Source organism: Leptodactylus fuscus, chromosome 5 (assembly GCF_031893055.1).
Source record: "Leptodactylus fuscus isolate aLepFus1 chromosome 5, aLepFus1.hap2, whole genome shotgun sequence".
NCBI classification, from domain to species: Eukaryota; Metazoa; Chordata; class Amphibia; order Anura; family Leptodactylidae; genus Leptodactylus; species Leptodactylus fuscus.
In genome coordinates, this window is record NC_134269.1 from 120,481,710 (window position 1) to 120,495,661 (window position 13,952).

Genomic DNA, 13,952 nt, shown 5'->3' on the forward strand with positions numbered 1-13,952 from the left:
GATTTTTATTGTATAAAGATATTTATACAATTTTTGGAATGTCTGGTGGTTTGGTCACTTTTTCTTAAAGTTTTCATGAAGTTGGGGGGGTGGGATGGGGAAACCAACATTGATTCAGCTCCCCCCACCACCACCACCTTGGTATGGTTTTCGCTGCATGGGAAAAATATTTCTATAATTTTGGGGCTTTTTGTTTGGTTTTGTTTATTTTTTATATCAACAGGGTGATGATTTAAAATTTTCATTTTTTTTTTTATTTTTTTAAAACTGTTGTAGCCTCCTAGGGAGCTTGAACCTGTAGTCTTTTGAATGCTTATCACATAAACAACTGTGTTGCAGTTTAGGGGAGAATCACTAAATAGCTAATGAGATTGATCATAAACCAGCTTCAATATTTATATTCTTACTAGCAGGAGGACCCGGCTTCGCACGGGTAGATTTCATTTTTTGTTTGTGTAGAGGCCCTATAAGAATTGCCCAGTTTTCAGTCGTATATTTTGTATGTCGTTTGTGTGTGTGTCTCTGCCCATGACTTCATCTGCATGTTATTGGCTTTGATGATCCGCCTATATTCAGCAAATTGCTGTCGTCGATGGTTTGCCTGCTCCGGCGTTTCGGCAGCTCTTAAGCTGTCCTGCTTCTGAACTTGTTCCTCACACCGTGCCTGTGATTGTTCCGGCATCTCATAAGCTCACTGAGACACCATATAATGAGCATGTTGTTGTCATCGATGATACGCCTGCTCCAGCGTTTCAGCAGCTGTTAAGCTGGCCTGCCACTGAACTAATTCCTCACACTGTGCCTGTGATTGTTTCTGCATCTCAGCAGTTCTCTGGGACACCATATGATGAGCGTGTTGTTGGCGCCGATGATCCCCATCAGTTCCGCTTGAGGAGAGCTCTGTGACTTCTGGTTTCTTTCATAGCTGTCGTTGTTTTAAAATTTTGCAACAAATTAAATTTGCTTTTTCCTGGCATGTTTAAAAGTAGCAAACTGGATTAAAGGTGTTTTCCCATCCAGTATGTCAGCCTGAAGCAGATCAGATAAGATGCAAATGTGTTTACAGAATCCACTGAGGGTTAGCATGTGTTTACACAGAGAGATAACAGACCTGGGACCTGAGATAAGCTACTGCAGGAGCAGTGTAATATAGTATATGAACATAAATTCATAACAGTCGTGATGACATGTCATTTACCTGGATAAAAAGTAGCCTATGTTTTAATCGAGGTTACAATCTAGCTATGTGCTGAATTTCATTCAAATCCTTTCAGCCGTGAATGAGAAACAAACACACAAACATTCAAACAGCCAAACTTTCACATTTATAATATTAGTAGGATAGGATGACAGGCTTGGGAGTCTTTACAAGGCTCCTGGCTATCATAGGAACAGGACAGCTCCCACAATGATAAAGGTACGGGGGTTGGAGGACTTTTTTGGGGGCAGGGGCATAATATAAAACAATACTCATGTTTAGAGTGAATTCTAATCGTGATCCTTAGGGCAGGTCTCAGCTTCCGCAACACGCTATTACAGCTGTTGATGGGAAAAGGTTAAAAGGAGTCTATCACCTGGGTGAAGCATATTAAAGAAGCAACACAGATAGGTCAGACTCATTTGAATGTAATGTTTTTTTCCCCATTAAAATGTGTGCATCCCTATCCGAGATATTCATTTATTTCACAATTTTCCAAAGGACCAGTGGGTGGTTTAGTGTTCTATATAGACTTGGCAGGTACCATTTAAGACAATATAATACCAATCATCATGCTAAAATAAACAGTCCCAAAGTTGCTGGACAGTCAATATATTGAACAATGGTAGATTATATAGATTATGTATAAATGTTTATAAATAGCCTGGAGTTTGAGCCTTAGCTAACATCCATATTAATTATTCGTATCATTACATGAAGTTGTTGTTTTTTTTTTTGTTTTTTTGGAACAAGATTTTTAACTTTATAAACTACTACATCCTATATGTCATGTCTGTGAGTGCATCCAGTACATATCTTATTTTATATGAGCAAGAAGATTTCTTAACACTGTTTTACAATCTCACTTTTGGTCTGTTGGTATCTGAGGATAACAGAAAATATGTCCATATTGACTTCTGGGAAACATGTTTTGGTAGTGTCAAAGTGGCTGTAATGTAGGGCACTTATGGAAGTGAAAAACACATTCTCAAGTTATTAAGAGCAGTTTTGTGACCAAGGAAACAGATAATTTAAAACCGCTTGAATCATTATAAAGAAGATTGTGCTCAGAAACTCTCTCAGAATCTATTCTCTGGTGTGTCTGGTTTCTTGCAGCTTGGTGAACTTTAGACCCCTGTTGTACTGTTTTAGAGTATCATATTATAACAATATTGTTATACGAAATATTTAGCTAATGTTTGGAAACTAAATCAATAAAAGTAAATAAAGGCATCAAGTCTAGCACGAAAGGAATCTTAGAGTAAAACATTTTTTTGAGTAAATTTAGACCAGGGCCCCACATTGTGTTAACACCGCGCTTTGGCCTGCAAAGTGGTTGGCTAATCCCATCCACACATTTCAGAAAAATATCTGCAGTGGACGTGCTATGATTTAAAAAAATGTTGCGTTTTCGTAAATCACATGTCAATTATACCTACAGAAATGCTGGCGTTTTCCTTATAGGTATAATAGGGACATAAAGTCCGCAGAGGGAAATTCTGCGAACTTACTGTGAAAAGTATTACGGAAATAAACTCTATGCGTTTCTGCTGTGGTTTTATCTTGTGTCCGTTCGTGACCATTATTGTCCGTTTCCGCCAAATCCATCACATGTTCGTTATTTTTCGGAGACAAAAAATCCTGCATGCAGGACTTTTCTGTCCATGAAAAACAACGATTTCATGACTGACGTCAAGCGTCCGTTATTTTTTAACATTAAAGTCTGTGGGTAACACACAGTAACGGATCGGCATCTGTTATACTATACTGTCTGTTATTACAGTATTATATAGTATAAGAACTTTAAGTGGATCAATTAAAAAAAAAAATTAACACTGTAACATCAGTTAGTATCCATTAATGTCTATTATGATAGTTGCCTGTTGTGTTTTTTTTATTTTATTTTTACAGACACTATCAGAATGGACATCCAACGTAGAGTGAACCCACCCTTACATAACAATACGTGACCATCAACGCATTGATGACAAGTATACACTGTAAGGGTGTGAACCTAGAGGGCCCTGGAGAGCAACCTGGAAACAGGGTCGAAAAAGACCTTGACCACACCCATACCTGGGATTCAACTCCAGAGACAGTGCTGCTATTGACCTGCAGGTGGTCCATGGACCAGTTGGAGACAGACCAGTGGTGTGTCCCAAGAGGACTGGGTTCCAAGTTTAACCTCAGTGTGAGCTGAGCAGAAACCCCATTGAAACCTTTTGACCTTGGAGGGTGGTCAAGTTGCAAGAATTGGGGTATTGCCCTGTGTGTGAGCTAGGCGATTTTGTTATTTTTGCTCCTGTTCTAAGCTGAGTGAAGTCATTTCTTTTGGATTGCCATTGCCTGCTCTGCTGTTTGTTTGGCACCCAGCGCTACCATCACCTCTGTTGAATCCAGGAAACCACTACCATTGATGCTAATGTATCCCCAATTGTCACAGTAGCCAAAGTAACCAAAGCTCATGATTATAACTACAATGTATCAAAGTTGCAAACTACATGTAACTGTTTTAGGAACAAAAAAAAAAAAAAAGGAAAAAATATACAAATCTGATCATAAAATAACAGTTCTATAGTTCAGAAGTTGGCAACTTCTTGACACTCAAGTTGTTGTGAAACTACAACTCCCAGCATGCTCCATCCACTTGAAGGGAATTCCCAGAACAGCAGAGCAAAGTTGCATAATGTTGTATCAATTGTGCAGTCATGATTGTTTCCAGACCTCCAGATACACCGATTTCTGTTCTGTTTTCATGATCTACAGCATTGTTAACCACTTCCGGACCGCCCATAGACTATATACGTCCGGGAAGTGGTTGCCTAGTTCTGACCGGACATACCTGTACGTCCAAGTCAGAACACAGCAGCTGCACGGAGATCGTGTAGCTGCTTTCACTAGGAGCCGGCTGTAACTTCAGCCGGAGCTCCCAGAGAGATAGCAGGGAAGATTTATTACCTCCTCTGCTATCTCGATCGCTGTGTATACAGCGCTCAATGAGCGCTGTATACACGGCTATGGACGCTGCCATAAATCAGCTGCCCTCTGACCCGGCAGACACGTGATCTGCCGGGAGCAGTGTCCTGCCAGAGCTGTTGGGTCCTACAGGACCCCAGATCAGCTCTGTATACTGTGTATACAGTGTGCAGGAGTCTGTATTTCTCCTGTAACTGAGGTTAAATGTACCAGCCCCAGTTATAGGAGAAATCAGCCTCAAGTACAAAAAAAAAAAAAGTGATCAGATGTCCCCAAAGGTCTCTTGTCGGGTTTTTCTGTCCGCTTGAAAAGTCTGACATCTTTACATGCAGACAGTGAAGGAAGGGCACGGAGTGCAAAAGAACGCACCCGATCGCCATTTAAATAAATGACAGGTGTCACGGACACAGCTAGTGTCCACTCCTAATGTCCGTGCCAGATTTTGAGCGGACACTAGGAGCGGACACTACCTGTCGGACACAGATGGTAGTGTGAACGCCCCTTAGAGTGTAACCACAAATTCCTTTGCTGGACCTCATGTTGACACCCCACATTAGTAACTTCATCCTCCAAACTCTGAACCTAGTCTCTTAGTTGGAACAGATTAGCAGTCAAAGTTTGAATCTCTGCCTTATAGGTTATTTCCAGCTGAAGTACATACCCCTCCATGTCTTGCTTAATAGGAATGGCAGATAGTTGTTGTTTCAGGTCTTGGAGGTTAGTGCCTGCTCGTGAGAAACTAGGCAAGGGATGGAGGAAGCCAAATAGCCAGGTTCTTAAGCTATTGCAGAAGTAGAGGGCTGTTTGGCCTACGAGGACAACGCCGTGCAGCTGTATTTTTTCTGACAAGACTGCTGAAGCTTTTGAGAAAGAAGCCTTTGACACCTTGTCTTCAAAAAAGCGCTGGGTACTGGCTGCAGAGGGGGTCTTTTTGGTAGCATAAGGAGAATTGCTCTCTTTCTTAGCTTTTCTGACAATCAGAAATGTTATTAGAGGATAATGAAGGCGTCAGGTATCGGGTGGGAACAGATCTCTCAGCAGATGCGTCCACTCGGGGCCATGTACAGGCCACGCCTCTGTAATTTTTTTTTCTTTACAATGAGTCATTACTGTGTAGAATATTGTTGCATGCATCTAGACTATAGATCCAGTATATGCTATACATCTAGGACAAGAAGGAAATGGAACTTAACTTTATCATGAGATAAATAAGAAATATATATATATATATATACTGTGTATATATATATAATATATATATATATATATATATATATATATATATATATATATATATATATATATACATTTTCTAAAAGCCCATAGACAAGAGTGGCATTGTTTTTGGTGGAGATGATTTTAGTCGATAGGATTATGTGTAAACAACAGAGGCTAAAGTTTTTCTTCCTGACTGATGCAGACAGAAAGCAGAGAAACATTGCATGCTGTGCCATTTATCCTGTCTAAAAAACAGAAAGCTGACAGGACCTTCCAATTTTATTTTACTATGGCAGTGTATGAGGATGCATGCAAAATGGAAAGTCTTCTGTTGGTATACGCTAATAAGAGAAATTTTAATGTCTACAGTTTTGTTCATCTGAAAGTTTATAACAATGGATGTTCCCATGACAGTCTGAATGCAGCCATAGGCTTAATACACACACAAACTGTAGTTCTTGGGAGGGGGCAGTTTACCTGTTTTAAATATTTTGCTTTGCGTTTTTTTGCAGGTTTTCTGTTGTCATCCTGACAGTCTAAAGACTCTTGCATTATGAAGTGCTAAGCCAAGTGCTATCTTTAATAACATGATGCTTAAAGGAGTGAGGCTTTCCCAGGCATTATTCCGACATAATCAATTAATAAAAAAAAATTGATAAATAGCTGTTTCAAGAGTTAAAACAAAGAAGTCTTTAAAAAGTGCAACATTTTTGAAGAAACTATAAAACTATATAGCTATATTTCTGAAAAAACTATAAACATATTAAAAAAAAAATGACCATAGGGTAATTCTTCACACAGCTTTTTATTTTATTTAGGAGGGGTACAGTTTTTTGTAGCAGTTTTTGATGGAGTTTTGCAGTAGATTCAACAAAAAAGGGAAATTCTTCCTTTATATATGCGATTCCTTCTAAGTCTACTTTTGACTCAAGAAATGCATCAAAACTTTATCTAAGTATTAGATAGTACAAACTTAGACTAGACAGTCTAATGTGCTAGATTTATTATTCAGTTTCTTAAAACTGTCTAGACTCAGTTCACACCACCTATGAGTTAGCTGAGTTTCAGACAAAAAGTATCAAAATATTGGTGAATGGCATTTTAAGCCATGCTCCCATACCTACAAATTCTGCTCCCTTTTTGGAAAACCTGTCACACAAGGTGCAGAAACTGTTGGTGTAAAAAAAAAAAAAAAAATGTGAAACTGTGAGGGTCAGTTCACACGGAAGAATTTGCTGCAGATTTGGGGGCGGATTTCCCCCGAATCTGGAGCAGATTCCTCACGGAATCCGCCCCCCATTGGTTTCAGTTGGAGCAGAGATCGTAGCAGGACTCAGAAAAAAGAAGCGTCCTGCTCAATCTTGCCGTGGATTCCGTGGCTGATTCAGCCATGGATTGAGACCGTGCAACCCATCGCGGCTCGACCGCGGCAAGAGAATTAATTTTCATTTTCTACCATGTGAACACACCCTGAGTCTGTAAAACGGTTCATAAATGTGGCATAAAGCATGTATGCGTTTCTAACACAATGTGTGCCAGAATTCTGTCACATTTTTAGCAGTAAATCTGTCCTTCTGTGTTCAGAGATGCTGTTCTTCTACCAATATTGTGATCTTGTTATTTCAGTTATCACTTCCTTGTCTGCTTAAAGTGACCTCTGTGTTCTACTTTGACCTAGACTGGACTCTTTGCAACATAGTGATCCATGATGTGTATGAGTCCCTGCCTCCTCCCAGTTCTAATGTCCACACTAATATACATTATGGGGCAGGAGAGTCACAAGGATATAGACACTCAGATGATGCAAAGAGTCCCATCTACTAACTAGGTTTGGATAAGGAGATCCACCCAGTAAACAGACTGGATTTTGTGTTTGGATTCCCATGTGTTCATGGGGCTTACGGGTGCTATTATAGCTTCTGTCTACAAATTGGGGCACATTTACTAATATTATCTATTGGGTCTTCCCACTAACTACACCTACTTATCAAGCAAGCTAAAAAAAATATGTTTGTCAAGTATAATGAACGTAGTGCTTGACGTGTCCCATTTTTCTAGTAACCTAAAGCCAGAAAGAAAAAAAAAAAAACCCACAAATAACCATTTAAAAAAAATTAACATTTGACTTCTGTCTGCCAGAAAGTATCCAACATATTAGAAATTTACAGCTGATGGTCAGGGGAAAATAAAAGCGCGTGGCATAATTGGCTGACTTTTACCGATCAATTGCCATTTTGAGTAGACACTGATCGGGCAATTTAGTTGTCTATGTAGATGGTGGGATGGTTTGTCTGATAGTTGCCACTATCGATTGACTGCAGTACGGCTGATCTTTATCTGTTGTCTATGCCGAGCTTTCAGAGCTGTAGATGATGTTTCTTCCCCATTTTGCTGTTTTGGGCTGAACAATAGCTCTTATTAACTGTGTCTACCTGGCTTACATTCATTTCATGCCACAAGATGGCCTAGGTATCTAACACTAACAAACATGTAATATCATATATAGATATACTCATGTAGAAATGTATATACATATATAAAAAGCTTTCAAACCTCAGTGACAAAAGTTCTGCTTCACAGCAATTACCATTATCCTCTGTATTTTTTGACTATGACTTCAGAAATTAAAACAATTTCTCATCTGAGCTAGTGTTTATTCCTTGCATCTGTTCTTTGATTTTAAGAAACAATGGAACTAATTGTGGACATAAATAGATGTTCTGGATAAAACAGCAAGCTTTATGAAAGCACAAAGGAAGGTTCTTCAAGTCTCCATGTGTCTTTCACACACTAGTAATTTTCCAGCTCCACATCATTAGCGATCAGCAAAAGCTGACAGCAGTATCTGAAATAAGCAGCATCTTCACCATTCATACAAACTATTATCTGACAAAAGGGCAAAACAAGTGAGCACATTCAATGCTTTCTAAGCCGGGGAGGCTGTCTTAGAAACATTTACAAAATTACATGATACCACAAGAGTCTCAAGTTCACTGTACAACACTTTTTGCTGTAGAAAATTGTACACAGTGGTCTCCATGCGCAGCGTGGAACAGTTGTCTATTGTAACCATGTGGATCATTTCCTTTATTTTCTAATTGGAATTGATGGAATGAAATCTGGAATTTGATTGGTCTCTTGGAGCTTCTTTTTATACACTAGACTTGTAGAATGACAAAGCAATAAGCATTTATATTCTAGGAAGGAATACATACTGTAAATCAAAAGGAATCTGTGATATCCTCAGGCCCTGGGAAAAATTAAAAGAGGGACCCAAAATTCTTTTTTACCAAACACAATAAAAATTCCCTCCTTTGTAAGGCTCACAAAGTTGGGCATTGTACTGTGTAGAGGGTAAAAAGGGGGCATTATTACTTTCTAGAGGCATTAATACTATATAGGGGAGCAAATGTGGGCACCATTAGTGTGTAAGGCAGTGTTTCCTTATCTTGTAGACTCGGCTCCAATGGAAAAAAATTTTTTCTTAGAATACACCTACAAAATAATTTTTACTAAAGACAAAAAAGTTTTAAAAATTTTTTAGCACAGTTTTTGAATTTACAGCTGGTACATATATTTGTTTCACTTGTAAATTTAGAATATTTCACCAAACACTACATCAAAACAGAATCGGGCATTATATTATCATGCTAGGCATTTTTGTACAATCCTATTTTATTAGGATAGAAGTGTACCACTATTATTCTACAAGGTTTTTTTTATGCGTTTTTTGCAAAAACTGCTAACAATTTTTTAAAGTGAAGTTTCCATGTCCATACTGTTTGTTGGAGTAAAAAAAAATTTGTGTCAATAAACCATGACAAAAAACGTATTAAAAAAAGTATCAAAAACTGGCAAAACATGCATCATTTAAAACCATGCGTAAAAAAAAGTTTCCTAATTCCCAGAGCATAATTTTTCAGCCAGCAAAAATCTATGTGTGAACATACCCTAAGACTACAATTCCTTCTCATTCTGCTGTTCTGTCCTGCTAATATTATATGGCTTTCTGAGACAGACTGAAGCTTGCACAATACTTTTGACATGTATGCTGTTGGCAAGAGGTAGTCAATAACCGTTTTTGTACCTTTTGACCTACATTTGTGGGGTGGGGGGTTTAGCCTATTTCCAAAACAGATGTAATCGAGTATAAAACTTAACCCAGTAATAACACTGACACAAATATTAACCTGACTGTGTCAGTGGCTTTTCAATGGCTTTTCTTGTGTTCAGTGATAATGTATTATGCTGTGGCCATTTATCTGTGTCAGTTAAACTTTGCTACGTCTGTACATTCTGTTCTGATGGATGTGTTTTGGGCAAGGCATTATGTGACTTGTAGTTGTCATAGCGGCCAGGGCTGTCCACCTCTGATACCTTTTATAAATGACACTTCTTCATAAATTCTCATCTATAAAAAAGCAAAATGTCTTAGAAGCAGAGACACTTTCCATGATGGATACTATCCAGAAACCAGGTGTAGAGCTTCAAGAAGAACTGAAAAAAGTAAATCTCAGCTAGGGCAGCACTCATTGCACTCATACCAATGAAAAAGAATTATGGCTGCTTCTTATTATACATAGGTATCCCTAGCTTCAGAGAGGTTTCCTTATATTCTATGGGACTGAGAAGATGAGCAGGGTGTTATAGTAGCATGGAAAGCTCCTCTAATTGAAAGCCAATGGTGTAAGAAATGTATGGACACTTCAACAACTAGTGAACTGTCTATACCAGTTCTATCCTAAATCCAAAGACATAATGATAGACAATTTAGATTGTGAGTCCGATATGGGACAACGACTGACAATGTTTGCAAATGTGCTGCAGAGTATGTTCAAGTTATATAAGTAAGCAAAATAAATACCCAAGTAAATATGTAACTGGCTCTGCATTTATTAAATGATTCAGTATTAACATATAATATTTAACCACTTGAGGATATGGCAGAGTTTGATACTCTAAAGAGAGCCTTTTACCACCTCCATCAATTTCAGCTCTTGTATCATTAAATAGATGTGGCTTCACTGATTCTGGTACAATTGAAAGTTCTTCTCTAGCCCTCACTGTTCCTGAACAATAAGTGCTGTTACTTTTGGTGCCTCATATGCTGTTTAGGCTCCATATTATCCATTGGTAGTATCAAATAGGAGCAGGAAGGGGAGCATTGTTCAAAATTCAGAGGTGGGCTGTATCAGAGTTCAGAATCTCTCCCCTTTCCTTCTCCTGCCTGACACTACTCACCTGAGAACTGAGAGCCTAAATAATATATCAGGCACCAAAACTAGCTGCATTTATTACTTGAAAAGTGGTGGCTAAATAAAAAATTCCATCTGCTCCAGAATCAATGGAGAGGCATCTATTAAATGATGCAATGAGCTGTAAGTGCTGAATCAGAAGGTGCAAGGTCCTCTTTAAAGAGGACCTTTCATGTCCTCAGGGACATGCGGTTTTGTATACTGCTAGAAAGCCGACAGTACACTGAATTCAGCGCACAATCGACTTTCCCATTATGTGCCCAGGTGGAAGAACTATTGGTGTATTTACCGATAGCTCATCACTATCAGAAGGGCATTCCTGACAGTCTAGCTTTTTCTATTGTGGCATTTTAAAAGCCATAACTTTTTCACTTTTTACAAAATAGAGGGATTATTTATTTGAAGTAGTATGTTTTTGTTGCACCTTTTTGGGAAATATTTAGCTTATTAATTAAATTTCATTAACTGTTTCTTAACCATGTGGTGTTTTTCATATTTTAAATCATGCATGGTGCACTGGGCACGATAAATAACATGTTAACTTTGTTCTTCCTCTGGAAGAGTCTGATAGATTTACTTCTGATGGTGCAGTGGTGCCCTTCAGTACCACGACAATGAATTGGCATCACACAATCACATCCTGGGGTTGGTAATGGGGGCATGCTAATGATTTAATATGTCTGCTTTAGATCCTTTTTAAGCTTGCAGAGATGATAAAGCTGGAGAAATAGAACTGTTAAAGGGGTTGTCCCATCACAAGGATCCTATCTATACTGCTTATTAATGTGGATGTAAGACTTTTCCTAAATACATTGCTTCAGCAAAATTGCTTTGTTTGGCCACTATCTTACTTTATTCATTTTTTTGTGGCCACAGCCCTGACCTAGCTTCTCCTGAGTCAAGTGATGTATCTGCCTGCTCTCAGGGGGAGGGAGGAGGGGCTAAGTGCAGGGAGCGAGCCTGGTGGGAGGGGGGGTAGTTTACCCTTTGGGGGAAGGGGCCGCCAATACAGGGTTAGACGCTGGCACAAGTGAAGTCAGCAACATCTCTATGTTATTCCGCTCCTCCGCCCCCCACCCCGGAATAGCAGCATCGCTTCTGCCGCTGCTTGCTTCATGCAGGGCAGAAGCATAGCGATGTTGCTGGCTTCACCTGTGCCGGCGTCTAACACTCCCCAGCATCCGCTGTAATAGAGAGGCGGATGCTGGGGACAGTTAGACGCCGGCACAGGTGAAGCCAGCAACATCGCTATGCTTCTGCCCTGCATGAAGCAAGCAGCGGCAGAAGTGATGCTGTTATTCCGCTCCGGGGTCACATATGCAAAGCCAAGCGGCGAGATGCCGCCAGCCCTGCGTGCACGCTCATACACCAGTCTAGCCTTCACAATGCGAATACAGACCTGGCACCCTGTCGGGTCTGTAGTTGCACTGTGAAGGCTAGACTGGTCTATGAGCGCGCACGCAGGGCCGGCGGCATCTCGCCGCTTGGCTTTGCATATGTGACCCCGCCCACCAATGATGAGACAAAGCTGGAAGACAGAAGAATTCACAGAAACGAAGACTGGTAAGTATGCGACGTGGGACAACCCCTTTAAGGTGGTTACATGTTTTATTGGTTAAGAATATTCAGTTATCGTTTGTTATCAATAATTAATGTAAAATATTTTCTTCTTTCCAAACAGGAATCTTTTGGACAGAGATACATTTTCCAAATCAGATCCATGTAAGTAGGAACTTGTTTTCATTTTGTAGTATACATGCCAACAATATTGCACTTAATCTGGGGTTATTCCACATCTGAATAGTCAACACTTCACAATAGCATACTTTAAATGAGATCTAGACTTTTCCTAAGTCAGGACTTTTTTACACTGGCATTGGATTTTAGCAGACTGCAAGTGGTTAAGTCATGGGAGTATTAATAATGCAAGGATGAAATCAGTATATAAGGGAAGTGATATGTACGATTTCAATGACTTTTTAAAAATTTTCTCTGAATTCTTGTTCCATTATTCCAAAACTTAATGATAATGGTTATTTGCTGTAAACATTTAATCTTCTAGGTTTGGCAGGTTTTTTTTCCCCCAGACTTTATTTAGAGAGCTTCCTCATTTTCCCTCAAGGAAAGTAATAAATTAAATTCAGCAGCTCTGAGTTTTTTATCAGCCCTCTAGACCTGTGGAAATTGGATGGATCTCTTCTGAAGTGCAGAAATGCATTTAGAAACTTTGCAGCAAAACCATATTGCAAGCATTGACCCCAACCAGTCTAGCTGAGGTGACGTTACTTGACTGCCATCCTACCTTCAAGGGATTCTCTCTCTCACTGTATTTTCCCCTACACACATTGACAATGGCTGGATACATAAAAACATACTGATTCTGAATATGCCATTATATCTGGGAAACGACTGAACGTTTCACCACAGTTAGAACAAAACAGGTTCCTCTCTCTTATATTACCAATATAAATGTACCAGATATGTATTATTATATAGCAATATATATAACCATCACACACTTTGCATGGTGACTGTGGGGGAATGCCAGTGAGTAGCAAGATAAAACGTAGAGAATGAGGTCGGGGCCCCACGTTGTGAAAATGCTGCCTTTTACACTTCTGGCTAATCCTAGCCACACATTGCAGAAAAAAATCTGCAGAAAAGCTGTGTTTTCAAAAACACTCATGTTTTTGTAAATTGCAGCAAGTCAATTATAACTATGGAAATGCTGGTGTGTCCCATATAGGTATAATAGCGGCAGAAAGTTTGCAGAGGAAAACTCTGCGGACTTTCTGTGAAAAACGCTACGGAAACACCCGCGATGCAGTTTTACAATGCTCTTTTCTGCAGTGTTTTTTTTTCTTCTGTGGCTTGCTATATGGGGCTTTAGACTTATAATTTGCAGCTCTTTCCTATCCAGTCATTGCCGCAGTTTGTGGTGGCAAAATATAGTGACAGCTCCCTTTCTGCTTATGTGACCACTGTCAAACTGGAATTGCTTATAATGTGGTTGACTAGCCAGAAGAATTGGAACAAACATTAAACTAGTCCTATATTTGTTTGGTCTATAATGTTTTCAAAGAAATGTCCAGGACAAGAAAGGTTGTGAGAGTAACAATTTATCCAGAGTACGATGGGCTAGAGATGGGTGGCATTGTGTGGCCCAATATTATATATGATATATATAATATTATAATGTATGTCTGGCAGCCACTAATTTGCCCAAACCTCTAACCCTTTCTTTACCTTTAAAGACATACATACCTTTAAATACCACATGGACATTTCAGGGCCCACCTTTAGTG

At 39.3% G+C, this 13,952-nt stretch overlaps 1 protein-coding gene across 1 annotated transcript in view; it reads left to right on the plus strand.

Annotated features, from left to right (window-relative positions):
- Positions 1-13,952, plus strand: part of CPNE8 (copine 8) — a 190,145-nt gene that overhangs the window by 33,506 nt on the left and 142,687 nt on the right. Inside the window, exon 2 of the mRNA XM_075274153.1 lies at positions 12,329-12,369. Within this exon, the coding sequence (XP_075130254.1) occupies positions 12,329-12,369 (41 nt within the window). The remainder of the gene's footprint in view (positions 1-12,328; positions 12,370-13,952) is intronic.